This window comes from Salvia splendens, chromosome 6 (assembly GCF_004379255.2).
Source record: "Salvia splendens isolate huo1 chromosome 6, SspV2, whole genome shotgun sequence".
In the NCBI taxonomy this organism is placed as follows: domain Eukaryota; kingdom Viridiplantae; phylum Streptophyta; class Magnoliopsida; order Lamiales; family Lamiaceae; genus Salvia; species Salvia splendens.
Genome location: NC_056037.1, coordinates 26,063,584 through 26,090,123, shown reverse-complemented (window position 1 = coordinate 26,090,123; position 26,540 = coordinate 26,063,584). Strand labels below are relative to the sequence as shown.

Sequence of the window (26,540 nt, the reverse complement as noted above, 5' to 3'; positions counted from 1 at the left end):
TCCATGGGGCTAGGTTGTAGTACCCACTCATAAACGGAATCATCACAAAGGGCAGAGAGTTTGAATCATTCCCTTGGATTTAGCAACCCATGGGGCTAGGTTATAGCACCACCACATGAATTAAATTTTATTTTTTAGTGCGTTTAAGATTTGGTACATTAAATAATGTACCAATGATATCTAATAATGTGCACGGATCAGTGAATAATATACAGATTGAAGAGAATAATGTTGAAAGGAAATTGAATTCATGCCCTTTGGGTTTAGCAGTCCATGTGGCTAGGTTGTAGTACCCACTTACATTATTTCAAGGGTTATCTACATTATAATATTAACACATTATATTGTTATGATTCTACTTTACTGATTACTAAAGGTTTACATTACTTTGAAGTATATTTACATTATCAAAATATTGGGGCACCAACATACGTATGTTCAATAATAATGTATATGTTTTACATCAGGTAATGTAATGTTGGGATCCTCTCTGTCCACATCATTAGATTGTAAATGTACATTATTTGATAGATAAATGTTACACTATTTAGATGTGAATGTACATCACAACTCTTTTACATCGCCAAGTTTAACAGTTTCAAAAACATTAATTATTTTCTGTTTCCATCATATTAAACAAACCTAAAAAAAAGAAATCTAATACAAGCGGACTCCTCATTGTCATCGAATTTGACTCGGGACCTCTTTGTACCTATTCATAAACAGATACATTGATTAGTCAAAATGTAACATTACTGGTTAATACGAATTTACATTACTACAAATAACAAATAATAATAATGTAATACATCAGTGCGAAATAATGTAAATATTTGATCAAACAATGTCTAAAGGCCTAATGTATGCATATTTACTGTAACCTTATGAAGCCGATAATATAAGTAAAAAAGTGTATTAATATAACACACTCTTATATAACACACAATAATGTAGCACATCCGTATCAAATAATGTAAAATTTTGAGTAAATAATGTACAGAAAAAATGAAAAAATGTAACAGATCATACTATAACACAAAATTATGTAGCACGTCAGTATGAAGTAATGTAAATATTGGGTTAAATAATGTGCATATGACTTTTGAAAGAAGATACAGAGGACCATATAGAGCAGAAACTGTAACACAATAATGTAGCACATCCGTATCGAATAATGTAAAATTTTGAGTAAATAATGTACAGAAAAAATGAAAAAATGTAACAGATCATACATTCAGACTATAACACAAAATAATGTAACACATTAGTATGGAGTAATGTAAATATTGGGTTAAATAATGTGCATAGAGGTGCGTTAAAATGAAAACACCTCTTAAAGTAACACCATACCACCATTCCTAGCCAATCATTTGTACACGTGGACGAATAATCAGCTTTCATGTGGCAATCATAAAAAATGCTCAAGGGTAAATTTCTCGGCCAGCAATATCCAATACACTATACAACAATTTTTCTCCGCCAGCAATATCCAATACTCTAGACAACAATCTATAGATTGCTGTCTAGCGTTATACTATTGCTGTGTAACGTTTATAATATTCCTAGATACGTGGTGTCACAGTGTCACTTTAAAAGGTGTTGTCATTTTAACACAAACCTATATATATATATATATATATATATATATATATATATATATATATATATATAGAGAGAGAGAGAGTTCTGATCAATGTCGAACCATTCTTAAAGACCGAACTAGAGACCAAACCTCATCCACCCATCATTAATCACATCTAATGGTTATTAATAATTACACATTAGCTGGTTTTTTTATTTAGTTAAATTGACACAAGGGTAGTTTTGGAATAACGAAAATGATGCAGTTACGTGTATACACCATTTCCCTTCCCAAATCCAATCCACTTCTCTCGATCTCTACGTTTCTCTCTCATCTATCCTCGGCGCAACTACCTCCATCGTGCGGTCTCCCCCGCCCACCGCATCGGAGTTGAGGAAGAAACACCACTCTGCGGAGTGGATCTTCGATCTGGTGGAGATGGAGAAGCTCTCCGACTACATATGGAAAGAGGCATATAGCGTCGTGGAACAAGTTGATGGCAGAGCAGAACAAATTCATGGAACAGATTCATTGCAGTTTTTCGTTGCATCGCGCATCTATGGGGCGTGAACGAGGATGTGGTGCAGGCAGCGTACGATCTGAATATGATAATGTCGGCGTAATGGGTGGTGGTGATGGGGAGGATGGTAGATAACATAAGAAGATAATTGATGAGGTTATGAGAATGGGCTTGAGGGGATGCTGGACGAGTTTCCATCAGTGGCTGAGAAGAGGAAGAAGCTGCAGAGCAGCGTCACCTTCTTCAGTCGTTGCGATTGATTGGAGGCATTTTAAGTGGAGAAGAAAGTCTGGAAATCGTCATTATTTAGATTTATATATTACTTCAAACACCTAGGCTATAACTTCATTCAGTTAGATTATTACTTCATTCACCTGGGTTATTACTTCATTTGACTAGGTTATTACTTCGTTTTCTGTTCTGTTACTTCATTCAAATAGCGGCAAGGGTTGAAGTAGTCAGAAAGTTTCACGACTTGAGAAAGAAATAAAGAATATGTCCAAGCCTGACTGTAAATGGATCAAATGTGGCGAGGTTGGTCGGCTTGATTCAAGGAATTGCGACAAGATATGGAAGAAGAAGAAGAACTGATGAGCTTATTTCCTTATAGTAAATTATTCATTCCAGTAGGTTTCGTACTTCATTCATGTAGTTATTTACTTCATTCCAGTTGTTTATTACTTCACTACACTTTGAATTTGAATTTATTTAAATTTTTGGCACACATTAAATCAAATAGACTATATGAAGTGTTTTATTAATGAAGCATTTATTCTTTATTATGATGTATTCGTATGCTAAGACTGAACATGCCTATTAATCATTCTTGTATGTTTAATACTTCAATGTCGTAGTTTATTACTTCATTCCACTAGTTTATTACTTCATTCCAGTAATTTATTAGTGTGTGTAAACTAAAATCGTTTGAATTTTCTCCAAAATAGCCAACTATTTCCATAGTATGAGAAAGTTGGTAAATCGTCATCTGGTTTGATTTTGAAGGATTTCTGGTGGAAATCATCGCGGTAGATTGAAGGAATTTTTCAGAGTGTGGAAGAACGGATGGAGAACTGTGTTGTATATATAGTTTGCGAAGAATTAATATTGTAATGAACCAAATAACGCACTTGATGAAGTTATAACCTTAAGTAATGAAGTAATATGAACTGAACTTTGTTGTATGCGTAGTTTGCAAAGAATTATTCAATAAAGTTATAACCACATGTAATGAAGTAATATGAACTGAATTGTGTTTATGTATAAATGCGCAGTTGGACTTGTACCTAAATTGACTAAATAACCTAATTGATGAAATTATAATCTCATTTAATAATGTAGTGAACTGAAGTAATAACCCACCTGAAGTTCGATGAAGTAAAAAGCTATTGTGATGAAGTGATATACTTGTTAAATGAAGTAAATGCACGTACAAATGAAGTAGTGATTACTCTTCCTGATCTTCACTTGAATCCTTTATAGCATTTGTTTATAAACTTCATTTCGTAAATGATTTAGTTCATTTCGTCCGTTCATTACTTTGAGTCAACATAAAACAAGACAAGAACTATTGATAAATGATTGTCCAACAGAACATTTATCACGATAATATTAATCATATGCTATATATTTTGTTTGGAAAGAGATTGGAAGGTTAACAAATAATGAAACAAAATGCAAAAAAAGTACTTCGTTCGTAAAATTATTATGTGCTTTTGAAATGATATTTTATTTTACCTCCAAAAATTTAAACGATCACAAACTATACGAATACATCATAATAAATACCGAGGATGTGGAAATACCTTAATAATGCAGGCACATATAGTTATCTTTAAATGAATAGGTTCAGTATTAACATATGAATAAAACACTTCATACAGTCTACTCACTTTAAAGTTTGCAAAAAGTTTAAAAAGATTCAAATTCAAAGTGGAATGAAGTAATAAAGTGCCAAAATGAAGTAATTAACTATTGGAATGAAGTATCAAACCTATTGGAATGAATTAATAAATTACAAACAAATAAATGTATCACATCATTTTTAGAAAATCAATATGCTAACAAACGAATATCAATAAAGCAACTCATCACTTATATTTGCTTCTTCTTCTCATCTGTTTTGTCACAATTCCTTGAATCATGCCGACCAACCACGTGGCATTTGTCACATCTACGACCAAGCTTGGACAAATCCTTTATTTCTTCATTTGGCACATCTACGACCAGGCTTGGGCATATACTTTATTTGGCAAATAAAACAAGACACTGGTATAAAATTTAAAAACTAATTGTTGTTAGTCAAAAATCATAACAAACACAAATCATTCCGGTATGTAATAAATTGAAAATGAATAGATATTTACTTCATTCTAGTAGGATTTTACTTCATTCTAAAACATTATTACTTCATTGGACTACGGTTTTACTTCATTCCAGTATTTGATCAAACAAATGCTATATACATTCGAAAAACCAAGTTTCCCTACGTTTTAACTGTCTATGAATTAATTAATAATGATCAGCTACTGTAGTTTTGTTTGAGCAAGCATATTCAAATCCACTAGTCGAGTCGACATGATCATCAAGCATAATAGATTCATTTTTACAAGAGCAAGCTTTCAAAAATAATAGTCATGTCAGAAACCAAAAGCAAAGCTCACAAAATGATGAAGCAAAAAACATGAATGATAAGCTATATCATCATCTTCACTCTCTGTGTCCACTTCATCTTCATTGAAATCATAAACATTAGAATTAATATTCAGCCATTTTTTTATCGTACTGGAGGGCCAGAACAGCTGACATAAATAACAAAAAATCACACAACTTAATCATCAAACCTCTACATTCTTTGAAACATTTCTACGAACACATCAAAGGCACAATTCCAAGCAACCATCTCTTACCTCAGATTGCCTTCCTCTTCTACTATGTCTCTTCATGCTCGGATCACAATTGAATGCCTATGAACTAATTGAATAGAATCGGAAAAAAAATTAATCGGCGTGCCTTCGTTCGACGAGTTGCTTGTTTCAGCCATTTTTGAATCTGTGTCAGATTTGAATTCGCTGCTGCAGTTGTTGAACTCGACGGCTGTAGTTGTCAAACTCAGGAAACTCGATTTAGAGATTTGAAGATGGAGATGAATTCACTGTTGTAGTTGTTGAACTCGGCGACTGTAGTTGTCGAACTCGCCGACTCAATTTGGAGATTTGAAGATGGAGATGAATTCGCTGCTGTAGTTGTTGAACTCAGCGACTGTTGTTATCAAATTCGGCAACTCGATTTAGAGATTTGAAGATGAGATGAATCAGCTCTCGATTTGGAGATTCTGGGGAGAAGAAGAGGCGTGAATGTGAATTAGAGTAAATTGTTTGGATGTGTTTAACCCTAAAATTTTTACCCCCAATGCAAAATGACGTAAATACCCCGTGTTGAAGTAATTTGTGTACATAATGAACTGCGAAAATTAACACTACATCATTTCATCTAATCCTTCAAATTTAAGATATAAGGGCCCAAATTTGGTCTCTAGTTCGGTCTTTAAGACTGGATTTGTGAATAATGAGACTATATATATATATATATATATATATATATATATATATATATAGGGTTGTATTATATACCAAACTAGTTTAAAACACTAAACGCCAAACACATCATTTTATAATAACGCGGAGTTCATTACAACTTTATTTGTAGTTCATTATAGGGAATTTTGAGATTTAAAAATAATGACATCATCATGCATAGTTTAGAAATCTGAAGTTCATTATAAGTTTGTTATTAGTTCATTATAATGAACTCCAGGTTATCATATAATGATGTTGTTCGACGTTTAAGGTTTAGGAGTGGTTTGGTATTGATCACAGTCATATATATATATATATATATATATATATATGGATGTATTCATTTCCTTTTTGTATCTTTTGTTCTTTGTTCTTTTTAATCTCAGCCCCACGATTTTGTCATCCGACGGTTAGATTGGTGTCACGCGTCATTTAATAATGCAGATTTTCCGTTGAATAATGCACACCGACTAATAATGCACCATTATAGTGTAATAATGCAGATTTTCAGTTGAATAATGCACACCGACTAATAATGCACCATTATAGTGTAATAATGCACATCATCTGGACCGTTGATGAATGAGATCTAACGGCTCATATTAAGAAGAATAAAGGATCTAAGGGATGAATAGGAGAATAACGCTCCCCTATATATATATATATATATAGGGTTGTGATCAATTGAGATTTTTTAGCCTAATTGAGAATTGAGATGCATTATAAGCCACTCATTTTTATTAAATGAGTGGTCCAGAATTTGCCACATGGAAAATATTTTTACATTAATTAATTGTGAAAGGGCATATTTGTAATTTCATCATATATTTTATTTAATAAATATTTTTTTTATTTTTTTAAAAAAAATTATTTTTTTTTCGATTTTTTATTTTTTTATTTATTTTATTTATTATTTTTTTTTTGTCAACTACATATACAATTCATGTCAACTACACACATGTAATGTCAACTACATATACAATTCATGTCAACTACACACATATAATGTCAACTACATATACAATTCATGTCAACTACACATATATAATGTCAATTATAAGCTGTTGACATTTGATGTGCAGACTACACATCGTAGTTGACATAATGTCTCAGTAGTTGACATCGCGCGAAAATTTAAAAAAAATTTAAAAAAAATTAAAAAATTAAAAAAATTAATTTTTTTTTAGTTGTTGACATTTTAATACGAGTTGTTGACATTTGATATTCTGGCTATTGAAATGAAATGACGATAATACCCCTTAGTTGACATAATCTACTTGCAGTTGATATTTCAAAATGAGTGGCTGAAAATGCATCTCAATTCTCAATTAAGCTAAAAAATCTCAACCTAACAAGACCCTATATATATATATATATATATATATATATATAGAGTTGTGATATGTGAGTTGTGATCAATGTCGAACCAATTTTAAAGACCGAACTAGAGACCAAATCTGGGCCATTAGATCTAGTTTTTTTGATGAGATGTGCTGCTGTGTAAATTTTTCGGTCTTCATTACAAGACCATTTTACTTCATTGTATAGGTTTATTACTTCATTACGTACGTAATACCTTGAAACTACAACATGTTTTTACTTTCTTCCAGTAGGTTTTGAAATGATTCAATATATGTTTAATTTGAATTCATTGACCTAAGTTTTTACTTTATTTACATTAAAAAATGCAATTTATTCAAGTGCGTTTATTACTTCATTCAGAAACGTTATTACTTCATTGGATAAGGTTTTTACTTCATTCTAGTAGGACTTCAAATGCTTCTACACATACTTCATTCTAATAATTTATTACATCATTCCATGTGTTTATTACACCATATCAGCGTTGTGGCGGTGGAGATAGATATTGTAGAGAGAAAGAACGACAAGCGACGGCGAAACCGCATTTACGTACTGGAATGAAGTAATAATCCTACTGGAATGAAGTAATAATCCTACTAGAATGACTTATTTACCTTCGGATGAATTAAAATAGGCTCGTGATGAAGGCGAAAATAATTGATAAATTTGTGTCTCTCATCCATAAAAAACTAGATCTAAAAACCCTAATTTGGTATGGTTCGGTGGTTCGGTCTTTAAGAGTGGATTTGTGAATAATGAGACTATATATATAGGGTAGTGATCCAGATATAACTAATTTTAAGTGTATAACTAGAGAACAAATCTCAGCCACACATCTTAATGGAACAAGTATTATTTATTTTAATTATATAAAATAGGCCAAGGGTATTTTAGGAAATTACATTATGAAATTTAAATAACTATGTAATTTCCGGTGCGGAGGACGGCGGCGCTGGAGTCGGAAATGATCTTAGAGAAGAAGGATTTGGAGCCGACTGAAGATTGGAATCGTGGTGAACTCCGTTTTTCGATCGCGGCATGATTCTCTGTTTTTTTTCAGAAGATTTGCAGAAAGTGGAAAAGCTACAGCAAGAATATTTGATAACTTGGAGAATAAAAAGGGATGATTGATTGTGAATTGAGAAAATGGGAGAGCAAAAGATAGTTTCCTAAGGTGGAGAGGAAGATCATGTTTCCTGATGAAGCTGGTGGGAAGCTATGTCATGTCAGATTTTTTAATGGCAGCATCGCCTCTCCAGCTTCTGATGTTGTGGAACAATTAGGCCATCTAATGCTTTCTGGTATACTCCGCATATGCTCGGTTTGAGAGAGAGATTCGGTGATTGCGTACGCCTGAGTATGGCCTGTTGCGGTCGTCCATTGCGTGAATCGCAGTTTTCTCGCGGATCGTCGGAGAATCGCACGCAGTGGATGTGTTTTACGAGTGTTAAGAGAGAAAGTTGGTGCTAAGTGCTAACTATGTTGATACTGATTTGTAAGCAAAGATTTGGGTGAAGAAGAAAATTAAAGGAATATTTTTGTAAATCTTATGCTACTAAATATTCATTTCTGACAGAGACAAGTTTCATTCCTATATATTGCAAAAAAAAAAATTGCTTTACGCGTGAAGGATTGCTTCATTTATTCGTTTAATCTCAAAGCGATTAATACATCAATAAAAGAGGTATAAATTGGGAAACAAAAAACATACGGATAAAATATTTGATTGATATATTGATTACTTCACTAATTTTACTTCACTCTTGTTTACAAAACACATCACTCTTAGCATGATTTTACTTCACTCTTGTTTACAAAACACATCACTCTTAGCATGACTTTACTTCACTCTTGTTTACAAAACACATCACTCTTAGCATGACTTTACTTCACTCTTGTTTACAAAACACATCACTCTTAATATGATTTTACATCACTCTTGTTTACAAAACACATCACTCTTATCATGATTTTACTTCACTCTTGTTTACAAAATGTAATAATTTTATTTTTTACATATTGATGGTTTATTATTATAAATTCCATTATTGAGAAAATAATGATTAATTCGTCTATTCTAACCTCTTTGAGCATGTTCAAGCTTATCTATAAAGACCTTCCTTGATTCCTTATTTTCCTTTGATAATAAAAACCCTAAGGTTGTTGTGGAAAGTTGATTTAATCTTGAGGTTCCAATTGCTTTCGAGAGCAAGAGCAACATGAATTGTTTCAACAATACATACATACATAAAATTTACAAAGGACATATGCAGCAGCTAAATAACTAGTACTACATCCTACCATTACTCTCTTCATTTATTCTGGCAATGGACTTTGCCCATCGCCTACCTAATTAATCACCCTGGCCCCACCTCCACATTACCCACTCTAATCCGATAATCAAATCCTATTTTATTCCATCCAGAGGAAAATTAATAGCAACAGACTGATATGATTCAGCCGCCGATCTCGCCGCCCGCTCCTCCCTCACCCTCCTCGCCGTCCCCAACCCCCTCCTCTGCGCCCCCTCCTCCCCCAACCTTGTTGATGTCCTCTGCTACCACTTCCTCCTCGAATACCTCTCCCTCCCCGACCTCCGCTGCATCCCCCGCCGGCAAGCTCATCGCCACTCTTCTCCAAACCTGATTTTGGCTATTCAATGACCATAATACCCCCGCCTTGTTATTATAGAGTAAATTTGTAATTGAGGGAATTATTTCTCCTTAAATTCAAAAATTAATACTAGCCCTTGATTTTTTTGATCTTGTGGCTATTATTTGTTCTCTAGTTATATGGTTAAGAGGTGTTTGTCATAGATCATGACCATATATATATATATATATATATATATATATATATATTATATATATATATATATATATATATATATATATATATATATGAGTGTGAGTTTTAGAGATTTATTTATATTAGTATAGCTAAGGATTTACTATATTTGTTCTTTATGCCTTAGGTTGACTGAAATGATAGATCTATGTGTAACAAGTCGTGGTCGTATCAGGAGGATTGGAAAGAAATACTTGGTCATGATCAAGCGAATGGCATGAACGTTGTAGATATTCTTTAAGCTATTAATGGACTAGATGGACATGACAACATAGAGAACATGGGAGTTGATGGTACTTACCTTGTCAACCTAAAAGACATTTTGACGGATGAGAATGCTAAAGATAATGTTCCCAACGATGCAACGGAGGACACCTAAGGCAAGAGAGATGACCCACCACCAAAATGGTCTAGTAAGAAACGCAAAGTAGTTGATGCGATGGATGGTTTTCTTGATTTGTTTACCAATAATCACAAGGACAACAATTCCCGAATGGAGGCCTTGTCTAACAGAATTGGTTATGAAGTTCAATTAAGCAAGACAAGAAATGAGTTATATAATCGTTTGGGTCAAATTTCTGTTCTGACTATTCACGAAAAACTTGATACCATTACATTACACTCCTAATTATGTGGAGAACACTCTCCAGTAACACTACTCACATTACCCTTTCTCTCTCTTTCTCTCTTACTTTACCATTATATTGTAAAACTCGTGCCACCCCAAATGTCCATATTTTTTAGGGATGAAGAGACCATAATGATTTTGTATGATTTATATTATATCTAATTATTATATAAAAATACGTATTTATTTAGTGATACGGTCGGACCAATGGTTCAACCGATCGGACCAGTTGAACCATAAACCAGTAGCTTTGCCAGTTTACTCAACGGTTCGATTTTTGGAAACATTGGCAACAACTATAGGACTTGCAAAAACAATCTTATTCAATTGCCAACTAAACCAAAGTTAATAATCTTTCAAATATCTTGTGCTTGTGAACTAATTACTCTTGGTTCAGGCCAAAATGGGGAGGCCTTGTAAGACACCACAACCATCGAATACGCATAGTGGTACCACCGTTGTTAGGTCATCTGCAACGCTGTCTCTTATCCGCCTCTTAAATTACTATTTATGGGCCCCAATGTACTTTTTTACTCCATCTCTTAACTAAGGGACGGAACCTACAACACTCCATCTCTTATCCGTCCCTTAACTGTCTCCTAAATTACTATTCATTCAATTTCATTTTTTATTTTTATTTCCAACCAAATTCAATTAATAAAAACACACTTCATTAAATAAAATAAAATTACAACATAAAATAAAAATACAACTTAAAATTCAAAAAAATAAAAAAAAACACATAATTAAAATCCTAAAAAAATAAAAATTACATAATTTAAAATACAATTTTATAGAATATAAAAAAAACTTCTCCGCCGGCGAATCATCCACCGAAGGCGGTGGAGGTGCACTGAAGCCACCTGGAGGCGGAATACCAAGTTGTCTTGCTATAAACTCAATTCCGGCAAGATATGCTTGGTATTGGCGAGGCGTTATACGGGAAGTGTCCGCCATTGTGGCGGTCATGTACATGGACATTAGGGAGTTCGAGGGTACCCCGAGCTCGAGCCCGCCTGGCTTGATTCGGCTCGGCCCCTCCTCCCTCTAGCCGCCTTCGCCGCATTTCTCTCTTGCGGCCGACGACGCCCACGGGAAGACCCCCCGGTATCGTCTGTCGTGCCCTCAACCTCCTGCGAGGCAAACTCTTGTGCGGCACTGCGCGAACCGCACCCACTAGACGAGTATTGGCCACCCGCCGTGTGCTTCGTGCGCTTCGAGGTCAAGCCCAAGCTGGACCGGACACCGCCGGCTCACCTTTCCTGGTCTTTGACGACTTCCCAAACATCGACATGTTTGAATTATTTGGCGGTGTCATCGAAGTAGACTCGCAAAGCCGACCTCAGAATGTCGGCTCCCGTGGCTCCGCTTTGGTAATGAGCCGCTTCACTCTTGTAATGGCGCAGAATTTTTGACCTCTCTGTCGACTCGGTCAAAGTGAGCGCGGACCATCTTATATGTGCGGCGGCGGGACCCCTTCGGCTTAATCTCGTGGTAGGCCTCAGTGACCTTTTCCCAGAAGCACTTCCGGGATTGTTGATTCCCGACTATGGGATCGTACGAGACGCTGATCCAGGCGTTGTACACCGACAGCGTTTCTTTGGGGCTGTACGGATGCCGGCCTAGATCCTCCTCCTCGTCCGCCTCGGCCTCCTCCACCGCCTCGGCCTTCTTCCGGAGTGGGTTCAACGGAATAATCCTCCCGAATCTGGGATAATCCCTGCGAATACCTCTGGGTGGAGGGACGGGCGTATGCATCCACATCAAAATGGGGTGGTTGGTACCCCCGGCGTTGACGAACCGGAACCACCACCCAGGACATTGTACATGCCCCCTAGTCGTCGAACGCGTTGATGTCTAACACGCCGGAGCCGCCACTGCATGAGTTTCCGTCACCGGACATTTTGTGATGATAGGTTAGATGAAAATTGGAGAGGAAATGAAGATGATTTGAGAAGAATAGATGTGTATTTGTGTGTGAAATGAGGATGAATTAGGAGTATTTATAGAATACAAAAATAAAAATAAAAAGAAAAAGAAAAAACGGTAATATTAACGGTAATATTACCGTTTTTCATTTTTAAATTTTTTTTTAATTCGATTTTTAAAAAAATATGATTTATTGCATCAGCATGACGATGTCCACTCGCGGGCCGGCGAGTTGGCGTCACGCATGGCGCCGGAGCGCGCCACGTCGCGCTGGCGCGTGGCGAGACATCTCGCCATCCGTCTCGGCGGGACGGAACGCTCGGCGGGCTGGGGACGAGACGGGGCGCTGCAACGCGTCACGCCGCCGTCTCATTCCGGCGTGACGGATTACGGGCCACCCGCATGACGCGTTGTGGGTGGCCTTACAGGGAGAGGTGTAAGAAACGATAGAGGACATTGTGGAGGACGTGGTGGAGGAAGAAGAAGATGGAGGCCTGGACCTCGAGCAAATCATGGGGGTTGGCTCAATTCCCAAGAAACAAAGTGTGACCGACACTTGATAAGAGGACATGTGTATATTTTGGAAGTGAGCAATGTGTATTTTGGGAGTGAACAATGTGTTGTGTATTTTGGAAGTGGACATCTATAGTTTTTCGTGCACTTTGGATACATTCGCAGTAGTTTGTGTGGTTTGGAAGGTAACAATGTGTAATTTTTGTGTACGCATGTGTAATGTTTAGTGTACGTTTGTGCAATATTAATAGTACATTTGTGTCATGTTATTGTCCACTGTCTGCCTAATGTTAGTTTTGGATACTTGTTGATTGTGGTGTTGATTGTGTATACAAGAACATAAGCAAAACCTTAAAGTTGAACTCATTACTCAATGCATTCATATGACAAAATCACTACAAAAATTCATTGTTTAGTAGTGTATTACGTTGGACTTCAACTTCCAAAGCTATTACAATAAGCTAGATAAGTAGCCAAATGACGATACATAAAAATCCAACGACGACCTTGAAATTTCAGCTTTTTGACGATGCAAAGTTTCAGCAACAATTTGGAGTGATTCAAATTCATTAGTTTTTTTTTACAGACTTTCTCTTGAATGATATCCTGCATAACAATTCTTTTTTTCAATTGCTCTTCCATGCTATCCCTCTCCATCTTCAAATTTTGAAAATATCTCTTGATTCGGTAACAAAGAGGGATCAATCCAACGAAAGCATTTACAATCATCATTCTTCCATACACGGGAACGATAGAAGCGTCGTCCGGGATTGGCCTCCGTCTTCGATGTCATAACTTCAGCTTCATGACCGTTGTTTCGAACCATTACTTCAACCCTTGTCTAAGTCCTCCCGCTCGATTTATGCACCGATGTGGACATACTAAACCAAACACAACAACAAACTCCATTATCACTAAAGATTGCACTTAAAGTCATTTATAGCATCGCTTGATTCGGCTTGGCCAAGTGTCACTAAATATTGCATTTAAACGCCATTATCAACCCTTAGCCAACTCCTCCCTACAATCTTAACTTCCATGGTAATGTATCTATCCTGTAATGAAATAGTAATTCAATACCTTCAATGATCAAGACTAGGTTTTAGGCGATTTTAAAAGTCCAGGAACTTCATTCAACTTAACACTTGCCTAAAATCGCCTAAATGGCAGTGAAAGCTAACCCTGAACCCAAATTGAAACAATCAACCCAAAATTCAACTTAAAACAAAACATTCAAACAAGTCCTACCCTAAATTCAATCGAAAAAATGAAATTGAAATCGAAAGCATACATTCATACCAGAAAATTGACTGAATTCGAACAAATCGAAAAATCGTCCATTCAATCGAAATTCACCAAAAAGCGATCGTTTGAAACACAAAAAATCGAAATTGAATCACACCTCACCTCTTATTTAATTGAAATCGAAAGGAATTGATATTTCCCACGGGAATTACGACATAAATCACGACGGGAGGAGAAGATGTCGAAATTGACACGGGAAATGCAAAACACGAGTTAGTGATTTTAGGAGTTTTTGGAATTGATTTGGTATTTATAGGACGAATGATTAAACGACGTCGTGTAATGAGTTTCCAGTGTTCTCCACGTCAAATTTCAAGTGTTCTATCTATTATGGGAGGGAGTAGGCTTTACTCAATTAAAATCAAGAAACTATTATACCTCAACAGAATGATAAAATCTTCCAAATTCAGCAATAAATCTGCATTTTCCAACACTTAACCATGAGAATAATTCAAGCCGTGGCATATGATTGGGTCAGAGTGTTGTTTCCACCTAACCAAATTGATGAAGCAAAAGTTTGGTGTGAAACATTAGGCTTAAATCATTACATGTAACCTTAATAAGATCTGCAACATGATTATAGACATAAGAATAAATATATCCTAATAAAACAGCCATAATGCTGTAAAAACAAAAGGTGTAATAACAAAGAAGAAACAATTTCTTATTGCTTCCTCAGCTACTAAAGCTCCCAGCTTATAAATTACCTACCACTGTGGAAATGTGGAAAATCGTGGCTTACAAGTACGAGTTTAGAACAAAAAAAAAAGAAGAAACAAGGAAAAGGAAAGGGTGCTGTTTACATTTGTTGGTTTTCCCTACTCATATTTATGCAGAGATATCATACATATATCAGTGGCATTGCAACACCACGAGAGGCCTGTCACCCGAGACTTTGACCTTCGTGCTGTCTAGCCACTGAGATCTTTTTTTACTCAAATATTTACACGTGCGAGCGAGGCAACAACGTATATGCACTCACAGTGAGGAAAGCCCCTTTGGGCGTTGCTCTCACCGGTAAAACTCCGATTCAGAAAGCTGTTTTTGAAGTTTTCGTGCAGTACCTGCTCTAACCAAAACGAGCCCTGACGCTTTCTGCAGCTACAAAGCCATCCCGAGCAATGTAAATAACAGCAGAATCCATGATTTGAGGGAGAACATTTTTGCAGAAGCTGCAGATAAGAAAATACAGTTGGGTTAGTCATGTAAACTGATACATTGCATCATAATTCTTGATCGAAGTCTCGGATCCCTGATTAATCCTTCTTCTTGACAAGATTTAGTAGTCAGCATTATAAATCAAGAATTGTTGGTTATTCTATACTTACATGGAGATGGAGAGGGTGATGTTATTGACATCACGTCCAGAGGCCTAGCACGATGTTCACTTGGTGAGGGGGCCCGGTTATGAGTATGAGCTACACTAGGAGATGGCCGTTCAGCGGTAGCTGGAGCAATTCTTGGTGCTGGCTTATGCATTTGCTTTGGCCATGATGGAGCAATGTATGGTGCATAAACTGGTGGTGCAGTAGGTGCCATCCGAGGATGCTTGTGCTTCCACGGATACCAGTTATTGTGACCAAAAGGGCACGGAGGCTCCGTTGATTTTACAGGAGCTGATGCAGGCGTAGGTACCGGTGATCCTATCCCACTGAAAGACCTGCCATGAGCTGTCGATGGAGAAGGTGAGACAGCAGGAGCAGGGTGATGGTGGTGGTGGTGGTGGTGGGATTTCGACATTGGGGATTGAGAAGGAGAAGGTGATGGTGAAGGACTTCGCTTGTCATTGCCGAGGGAGTGTTGTAAGATTGAGGAGAGACGAACTTGCTTAACCCGACCAAATTCGGTATTGTTCAGACCAAGATTCTTAGAGTGTGAACCAGTGATAGTTTGAGCCAATTGCTTTAATCTTGAAGGGTTCATGCCCACAGCCAACACGACTTGCGACTCAACTGTTGTAGGCGGACGTACAGTGGACCCTTTCAAATTAGTGAGCCGAATATACAAATTCTGCATTTCATAGGAAACAGCAAAAGAGGAGATCATTGAAGCGTATTTAAAGAAGACATCGGTTTTTATTGAAACAATAAAATTAAGAAAGCCACAGACCTCGTATGGAGTTAAGCGTAAGCCCACTTTGAGTTGGCTCGTGAGTTCGTCGAAATTTTTGAGGAGTACATCAATGGAGAAGTTCAAGGTAAAGTTGAATGGAATCTTAACACTCTGCAAAAGGAATGCCTTCTGGTCTGGACTGGCAGTAATCCCTCCTTTAAATTTGACGACGTCGAACGAGAAGGTATCCCCAAACAAAGGCGCAGTCAAGGTAAGAGCTGACTGATTCGAGATTAGATACACAAAATGTTCTCTTATTAAACTCCGTGTCGTTGCATCAGATTCAACCGCAAACACAACCTTCGTCGTGTTTGGTCCAGCTGGCTCTAAGCTTATTATTTCCACCTGTCACAAGAAATACGAGGGTGTCTGTTTTATCTCAAACATCGATTGTCACGCAACAAAACCTCAGCACCTATTAGGCGTACATACAAGTATAACTATCACTTATCTAACCCAAACCACACGTACAAGTAACGGTTTTAGCAGTTTGCATCATGACACGATGATCTTGTAAAATTTACTGATACAGTCCAAATTGTGTATCTCAGTTTATTGGATCGTTTCTTTGTGTATTCCTACTTTATAGTTCCATCTAGGTAAGACAACGAAATGTAGCAGCACATCTAGAATCAAGCAACGGATAGCTCTGAGGAGTACCTTAGTATTGGAGAAGGGAATCTCATCAAAAATATCATTCTCTAGTTGCAACTTACAGTCTGAGAGATAAGAAGCTGATTTATTCAGCATAAAACTTGCGATGACGTCATAACCTGCAAAACATCAAGCGAATACTTCATCACATAGAATAACAAAAAAAAAGTCCCATTTGACATATGGAAATTAAAGCAAACAACAAATTCAGACACACTTTCACTTTCATGAACATCCTTACCAAACCTCTTATATTAGCTCACAAAGTTGTTCGACTGTAAATAACTGTGGTTTAATTATTCACCTATTTCTATAACTCAATAAGTACTGAGGAAATCTACCGCAATCATTCTTTACATTAGCCAAGCCTATCCCACATGGGAGTAGTCTATTTCCACTGTTGCATTCTCTAAAAGGTACTCCCTCCGTCCCTCATTAAGTGACACACTACTTTTGGACACGGGTTTTAAGAATGTGGAGTTTTGTTAGTTAAGTGGAGATAATAAAGTAAGATAGATACAAAAAAAGTAGAGAGGAAAAAGTAAGAGGTTTGGGACAAAAAAGGAAATGACTGACTTAGTTTGGGACAACCCAAAAAGAGATATGAACCCTTAACAAGGGACAGAGGAAGTATATTTTTATGGTGCAACCGATTATATTACACACCGCTAAAGATGCATTACCTAAAAACTCTTTATATTGTCATGTAGGAAACTGCGAAAGGAAACTTAACCCTTTTATACTCGTAGAGTTCCACATTGAGACAACACAGCTACTCGAATAAGTTAGCAAGCAAGATTCCTAGAGAGCAAAAAGTATCACTTTCAGGCTAAAATTTTCTTTGATAGGGCATGCCATTTGATCTAAAATTATGGAAAGGCATTGCTATCCCTCCATCCCATAAAACTGAAAACCAAATGATATATCATAAGGTTGACTCCGGAAGACCAACTAAACGAAATTCAACATACAGCATAATGAAAAGTCTAAACAGGGATGATCGAAGAGTTGCAAGATGACAATCCAAGATCACAAGAAACAACCAACCCAACGGAGGAGAAGAGTGATAGTGGAAACAATATCGGCCACAATAAACGATTCAACAATTGCAAGAATTGAGATTCTGGCAAACTATAAAGGCAAGCCATGATCTTGACAAGGAATCCCCAACTAGCAAAAGATAAATCTTTTGCATTTACTTCAAATCAAAAGAGGAAGCCATTCAAATCATAGCTTAACCACAAATCAAGATGCAACCTTTCAGCCATAAAATCCAAGAACTCAATCTACCTAAAACCTGATTATATCCAATTCCCAAAACTAGAAAAGCTTCAACATACTAAAACATCTGCAGTACAATATAATGTAATCCCACAAATAACAAAACTTTAAAAAGTTAAAAAATTCAAAAATAGAGAAAGCCTACCAACCTTGATAATCCAGATCCAGATCTTGACGATCTCCAAAATGAAAGAATGGCAACAAAAAAACAGCAGACAAAAGCACCCCAAAACCAAGAACCAAAGCAAGAACACATCTCAAGGTCACCAAATTCCTAACACTAGTGCAGCTACTAGTACTCCCTGCAGCAGGGGTTGTGCCTTGAGCATCATATGTTGTACCCTCCAAATGCTGCAAATTTTCTGCCTTTCCCATCAGCAGAAAACAATTTCCAGCAATGTGGGTCTTTCCCTTGTGGGTTCTTCAGCTAGGATCCATAATTGAAATCTTTTTGAGCAAAGGAAACACCATTGATTGTCATTATCTTCTCTCTCTTCCCTGCCTAGATGGATAGATATGAATTTTGGGTGAGTGGTTATGAGTTGGAGGAAAGGAATAATTTTTACTTTAGGGTTTCAAAGTTTTGGGGTGGAAGTGGAAGATTGTGGCGTAACTTCAGCTGATCAACTGCTGCTAACTTTCTTTCCTGGTCGGGAAGATAAAGACAAGCCAATGTGCTGTCTTTTTTTTTTGTTGGCTCTTATTTTAAATCGACGCGAAAATGTAATAGAAATCTAACAGATAAAATTAGTAGAATTTGCATACTACTATTAATTCTATAATAAAAATGTAAGTGGAAATGAATTAATGAAATATGAGAGTCATTATAAAAAATGATAAAGTAAAAATAAAATAGAATAATTAATATGGGATGGATCAAAATGGATAACTGAAATATATAATGGGCGACGAAAGTGTACAATTTTGTGGATAAAAGATAAATTATGATAAAAATTAGAATTTGTATTGTATAGTTTTATTGCAACTTTAGAAAAGTAGTTAATTTTGTTGGATTAAAGAGAAATTGGGACGAAAACTAGAACTTGTATGATTTTGTTGCAAGTTTATTTATTTTGAAATCATTCAAATGTTTTGTCGGTGGTGAGGAAGTGGGGAAATAGAGTGTAGCTTGATTTGGCTTAAGCTAGAAATCATTTTATTATTTATTTTATTTTAAAATGTCTCATAAAAATATTTTCTTTTATTTTTGATAATTTCTTTCTATTAAAGTGGATTCATTCGTTAACAATATTATAATTATTTTTTACTTTTTATATTTCTCTTGCATTAATTTTCGTGATAAATTAAATGTCCATAGTTGTGAAAGGATGGAGTATTACTTTTCTTTTTCGGCTAATTGGATAGAGAATCTAATATGATTGCTAGTATAGTGAAGGATTTGATTCTTTGTAAATTGTAAGTGAATGGACTGTGTTAATGGCATTTATTATACTTCAATATAGTTGTTCGGTTCACTTTATTGTAATTTGGAAGCATTCGATTATGTATATATATAATAGTGTTATTATTCATCGAATATAGGATAGATTATGGGAATCATTTTACGGTCATTATTAAACAATAATCGTTTGAGCATTTAAGCTTAATAAATGAGATTTATTATTCACCGACTATACCTATATAGGCAAGTGAGAAGTTTATTACTGCGCAAGAAACAACTTGGAGCGTTTGTTTTTTTTGGTTAAAGCTGGAATGGTTTTTTTAATAAAATGTGAATGTATGAAAAAAAACATCAGATATATGATCCATTCAACAATCAAACACATTCATATTGTAATAATTGAATGAAAAATTAAATAAAACTTTTCGTGATGATTAACCAATAATGACGGAGAAGTAATATAGATTGTAGAGGGGAAGCATACTTTGGTCTATACGAATTGAATGGCGTAATATGTAACAGTTATTAGTCTACCAGACGTTCTTCACAATAGTCTATAGAGAGAATATAGAGATATCAAATCATTCTTTTGACGTGCGAGGACCATAACCTAGCTTATATTTATATAAAATATAAGATTCTTTATTTTATATTATGTCCTTCAACAAATAGAAAATCTCTTATGGTATCCGCACTTATTTCCGTAACAAATTAAATACACTTTAGGTCAAATTTGAATCTTTATTGGATCACTTAAATTAGGTAACTGAAAGACAGTCATACAGATTAACTAGTCATATGGACGCCCAAATTTCCAACATTCTATTCACAAAAATTTTGTTATTCTTTGTTGAAATGAAATATGAATATATGAAATGAGTCATGTTAAAATGCATATATTATTCAATTCACAGTTAAGACCAATCCTACACCATTAGATCTTAAAATGAGTGGACGATATTAAAGCTCACATATTTCAATAAATAGTACTCCCTCCATCCCAACTAAGTTGAGTCGTATTTTTTTTTGGGATGTCCCAACTAAGTTGAGTTATTTCTTTATTTGACAAAAAACAAAATATCCAATCACATATTTTCCTCTCTCTTTATCTTTCATACTTTATTCTTCTCTTCTACTTTTCAACACAATTTCTTAATCTCCGTGCCCAAAAGTTATGACTCAACTTAGTTGGGACGGAGGGAGTAGATAAAATATCAACAAAATGGTAAAATAGTAAATCTATTATAACATGAAAAATTTCACAGTTTTTTTATAACAACATAGTGTATTACAAATATCAACATAGTGAAATGAGAATATCAACACAAGTACCATAAAATATCAACACAATTTTATTGATATTGTACATGTATTATGTTGAGATTGATGCATTTATTGATATAAAATCTGTTATCAGCATACACAAAAATTGAAATAAAAATTATAAAATTTCATCATCCGATCATCGTCGGAACATATGCAACTGAGATCTCGTTAGAATCCTTATGAAATTACCTAGATATATTTTTACGAAAATATAAGGGCATCAGCAGTGGGGCGCCCTAAGGCGCGCCCTATGGCATCAATTTTATCCTTCTTCCCCCCCACCTGCAGTGGGGCGCCCTAAGGCGCACCCTATGGCGCGCCACATCATCATTTTATTGTTTTGTTTAATTAATTTAAATATTTTCAAATAACAAGTAACGAGTAAATAAAAAACGTCTAAATAACAAATGGCGACGCATTAATAAAAAAAAGTTATACCATTCAACTTACAAAAAAAAACAACTAAGTCGGTGCAATTCCCAACTTCCGACGCAGCTCATCGATTAACGCCTGGAGATATTCGGCTTCGTCGGGGTCGGTACACTTCTTGAGGGCCTTGTGCGTCTGCAATAACGTCCTCGCCATCGACGCTGTTGCCAATGACTCAAACGCGGTGGCCGTCTGGGTCGGGAGCGTTTCCGGGAACGGAGATGGGTTTGCAGCGGTCGAGGATGAGGCCGCGGCCGCCTTCCCCTTGGCCTTCGCAGCCTTGACGCCGGGAGGATGCCGGGAGGACACCGGTGTGCCGGAACTCCCTTCATCCACGTACGTCTGGTTGAGGTCAACCGGGTGATTGCCGCTGCCGCTGCTCGTGTAATCACCAGGTTCGATGGTCTTCGTCCTCTTCGGCGCACCAGTGTGCAGAATTCCACCTTGAAACTTCTGCTTGTCCCTCAAGAGCGCCCAGATGGCCTCGTGCTTGAAGTCGTCGTACATCGACCGGTACGACAACAGCGCTTTAGCGCGCACGTCGCTCATGCTCTCGCCGCTCCCCTGTGCCCGCGTGAACTTCTCGAACTCCGCCGCGTACAAGTTCACTTGCTTCTTCACTTGATCCCAGTGATTGCCGAGTTGCTCACGTTTGGGCTTGTACGCGGTCGGCGGCTTGGCCTCATTGTAGAGGCCGACGATGCGCTCCCAGTACGCGACCTGCCTCTGGTTGTTCTTGAAAATCGGGTCTTCCGATATATCTACCCAACACCGGGCCAAAATGAGGGTTTCGTCGTCGGTGTAGTTCGTACGGCCGGGGGCGTACTCATCGCAATTTCCGGGAGGCGGCAACTTCTGCGCCCGCTGCCGGTTCCGCTTCTTTTTGGCTGGGGCGGAAGCGGTCGCGGCGGGTTTGGGATCGGCCGATGCGGCGTCACGGCGGGAGGGAGCGCTTGGTCGGTTTGGAGACGGCTTCATGTCAGACAACCCCGTACGATTCCGAGTATCTTTTTCCATTAAAATATGAAACCTAGGTATTAAAGGATTTAACTGGAAGATACTTAGCCAAATTTCGACTTGACTTTATTTATTTTGGGAGTTTGGGTCATATTTTTCCACAAAGCTATAGCTGTCATTCTTCATCCGCGTCTGCAGATTTTCAATTGAGCTACTTCAATCATTTAATCTCGTGTAATTTAGTCTTTAATTAGTATCGTTGTGGTAAGGGCTGAAGATTGATTTTTGAAAATTTTAAAAATTCTGCAGTAGAATAAAAGAAAAAAAATGTTGGTAAGGGCTTAATAAACCCCTCAATTAGCTCCTACGGTGTAAATATCAACCCAATAATATAAATATGTCAACATAATTTAATATTAATATTAAATATATATTATTTAACATATTTTGATAGCTATACATATTAAAATTAAACTGCTTAATTTGGATCAACTATAAATATTAAAAAGACAGTACAATAGCTTATTAACAAAAAAATAATTTCTCGTGATAAACTATTACACTAGATAGGCAGACCTGGGAATGGAGCCAAGTCTATATGGGTCAAGCAAAAATATATATTTAGATATTTTAAGGATTTAAGGACATAAGAATATTTTAAAAAACAATTAGAAATTAATGATCAAAATAGCATATACTCCCGCCGTCCCACCTCAAGTGATCATATTTCCATTTTGGATTGTCTCATCTCAAGTGATTGATTTCCTTTTTTAGCTAAAAACAAAACTTCAACCATCTCTTATTTTATTCTTTCTCTCTTACTTTATTCTCTCTTTCTTATTTTATTCTCTCTTTATCTCTCTTACTTTTTTCTCTCTCGTACTTTACTCTCTCCATCTTAACTCAATACATATCATTTTCTTAATTCTCGTGACGAAAAGAAATCCATCACATGAGATGAGACGGAGGGAGTATGATTTTTTTTTATGTGGAACATTTGCCCCTTGTAGAGCTACATTAGATCCGTCCCTGCTAGACGCTAACGAGAAATAAAGAAAAAATAATAAAAGAAGCACATAAACGCCAATGAGATATTTTCTAGCTGGAAATCTGAGATAATTGTGTTTGATCATCCTCAAAATATAAGACACCATATGTGTTGAACCACATCCACATCACGAGGAAACTCTACCATCCATCCATCATGACTCAAAATATAAACTTCCCATTATCAAATAGCTCATTACACTTTGATCCGCTGTGCTAATTTGAATACTAGGTCATTCATCACTTGAGACATTTGAGGTTGGGAAATGGAAGACTTTGCTCAATGGGACGACCATCCTTTTCAAGAACCTTTCAATTTCAAACAACCATTACCACACAATACATAAATTTAGTCTCTATTCGGTATCATTGGAGAATTGGAATTGAAGCCTTCAATTCTGAATCCTTTGTTTCGTACCGCAAAAAAATTAGATTTGGAATTGAATTACAATTACAATTCCCCAATTCCACACCTTGAATTCCAAAACCAAAAGTAGATAATTGTAATTTCAAATAGTTACAAAATTGACACTTTCACACAATATACACTGTATGACACACCGCGCGCACACATACACCCAATACATACATGCACTTGTAGAAATAATACACATGCACGCACTCTATAATTTCTTTAAATATAATTTGATATTAATTATGTCATTTTCACCATATAAAGGATTTGAAATTGAATTATAATTCAAATCCTTCCATTTCAGTTCCATAGAATTCGAATTCCAATTCCAAGCAACATTTGAAATAGTAGTGTGTGACTATGAGAGAAAGAGAAAGGTACCTTGCAGAGTGTTCGAGGTGAGTGAAATAGTGGTAGCATTTCTAAGTTGGTGAAACAACCTTTCACATTTCAGATGCAACGATTCCAAATTGTATCTAATTCCACTAATGTCTAAATAGACTTGCTCCAACATTGGGAGATTCATCTCTGTAGGGATCAGATCACTTAGGTTCGCTAATTACCGGGACCTCTTTTTATTAGGCAAGAGCTGAGATGGCTAATCTCAGAAGGAACAAGCCAGTTTACAGAACCAAATATTATAATCAAGAAATAACAGAGATCACTTGCAAGAATCACAGAAAACCCTAATCTAGTGCAATGTCTCGACCGCTTGCAATAGCACCGGACTTCACACAGTAATTCACCTGCACACTCACAAGACTTGTTAGTAATAAAGGAAACTGATCCTAACGGATCTTAAACAAGAATACACCGTAAACAAGAAAACTTAGAACACCAAGAACAGAGGATGGCTCAGGTCGCACACACGACTTCACAAGGGCCAAAGACCTCCCCCGTCTTATCCAACAAGTCACAAGGGAGCACCGTGGAAACAATCTAACCCCGAGCTAGGGTTACCCGATTACTACCACACAAAGTCACCCCACACGACCAATCACTCACAAACACAACCACAATGCCTCAAGAACCCTCGGAACTCACGGATCTATGAAATCCACCGAATATCTTCCCAGAAACAACAAGAGGACGAACTCAACCGTTCGAACTCACAGAAATCTCCAGTTCAACTCATAGGTTGAGAGATATCACTCGATCCTCACTATAAAACAGAGAAAGGAGTCATCGGAGAAGAAAAAACGGCCGGAGTTTCAGAGAGAGAGAGAGGTTTCTAGAGAGAACTCAGAGAATCGACTCAAGGATAGAGAGAGAGAGTGTGTGTATTGGATAGAATTCAGAGAGTGAAGAGTCAAAGAGTCGCATATAGACTCAGAGGAAACACACCTCAAATCCAACGACTCAGCGCCATGATCCGAGTGGAGGTGACACGTGGCAGCCATCGGGATAACTCTCATAAGTAATGGGCCAAGTCCAGAAAGAATCAAGACACCAATGTAAATGGGCCCTCAGATTAAACAGCCCAGCTGAATTAATCAATAAGCCCAAATGGTTAGTCCATTATTCCACATACTCCACCTTGGACTACATTTGGTAAACAGAGGAGAGCCATGGTCATTGTGTTGCTTCATCACAGCCTACAAGGTTAGAACAAGACACCAAAGAGACAGAGCTCATTAGTCAAGAACTAACCAGGTTGCCTAACAAGACACCAAAGAGACAAAGCTTATTAGTCAAGTAGGTCTTTTGTCTTGCCTTGAGATTTCAGTAGACCAAGGTCTAGAGAATCAACAAGGTCTTCTCCCGGGACATGCATATGCACATGCTAACCACAATCAAAATGCAATCTTTTAATGCAAGTAAGCCGTTTATCAGCAGGCAAACACTTTGTTCCCATATCAGCAGGGTTCTTATCAGTATGCACTTTATGCAACATAATTTTTTATTTTTCAACCACATCTCTAATAAAATGGAACCTAACATCTATATGCTTAGTTCTATCATGGAAAACATGATTTTTGCATAATTGAATAGCAGACTGACTATCAGAATACAAAGCGGGAACATATTTTAAGAATTTAAGTTCAGAAAGAACTCCCTTTAACCAAATTGCTTCATTCATAGCCTCTGTGATGGCTATATATTCTGATTCTGTAGTGGAGAGAGCTACTATGTGCTGCAGTTGAGACTTCCAGCTTATACAAGAACCACAAACAGTAAACACATAAGAAGTTGTGGACTTTCTCTTGTCCCTATCATTTGCATAATTGGAATCCACAAAACCACATAGATCTATACCATCATCACTTTTCAAAAAACACAGACCATACTTAGAAGTATGTTTCAGATATCTCAAAAGCCATTTCAAGGCCTCGCAGTGCACAGGTCCAGGGTTTGACATGTATCTACTCAGGCAAGAGACATCATAAGCAATGTCTGGCCTAGTACTAACAATTAAGTACATCATAGAACCTATAGCATTGGCATAAGGAACCTTTTTCATAGCATGGATATCAGATTCAGACTTTGGGCACAAATCCTTACTCAACAGAAAATGAGCAGCTAAAGGCACAGAGCCAGTTTTAGCAGCAGACATATTAAACTTATGCAAGACTTTAAGCACATATGGTTCTTGGTGAAGCACAAGTACAAAATCCTTTTTGTTCCTATGGATATTAATACCCAAAATCTTTTGAGC

At 36.7% G+C, this 26,540-nt stretch overlaps 1 protein-coding gene across 3 annotated transcripts; it reads right to left on the bottom strand.

The window, feature by feature from the left end:
• Window positions 1-13,296: 13,296 nt before the first annotated feature.
• On the bottom strand, window positions 13,297-18,972 carry LOC121809624. Of its 3 annotated transcripts, XR_006052285.1 has the most exons (7): window positions 18,458-18,972; window positions 17,034-17,146; window positions 16,371-16,718; window positions 15,590-16,271; window positions 15,326-15,433; window positions 14,640-14,753; window positions 13,297-13,837 (listed from the first exon to the last, which is right to left on the bottom strand). XR_006052285.1 is itself a non-coding variant. In XM_042210348.1 (6 exons), exons 1-5 carry the CDS (start codon window positions 18,681-18,683, stop codon window positions 15,363-15,365), a joined length of 1,440 nt encoding a protein of 479 aa, XP_042066282.1. In that variant the 5' UTR covers window positions 18,684-18,972; the 3' UTR covers window positions 13,297-13,837; window positions 15,326-15,362. The 3 variants fall into 3 exon arrangements, 2 of the variants coding, with proteins under 2 accessions (XP_042066282.1, XP_042066281.1); XM_042210348.1 differs by lacking the exon at window positions 14,640-14,753; XM_042210347.1 differs by lacking the exons at window positions 13,297-13,837; window positions 14,640-14,753 and having other exon boundaries at window positions 14,902-15,433.
• Window positions 18,973-26,540: the final 7,568 nt, after the last annotated feature.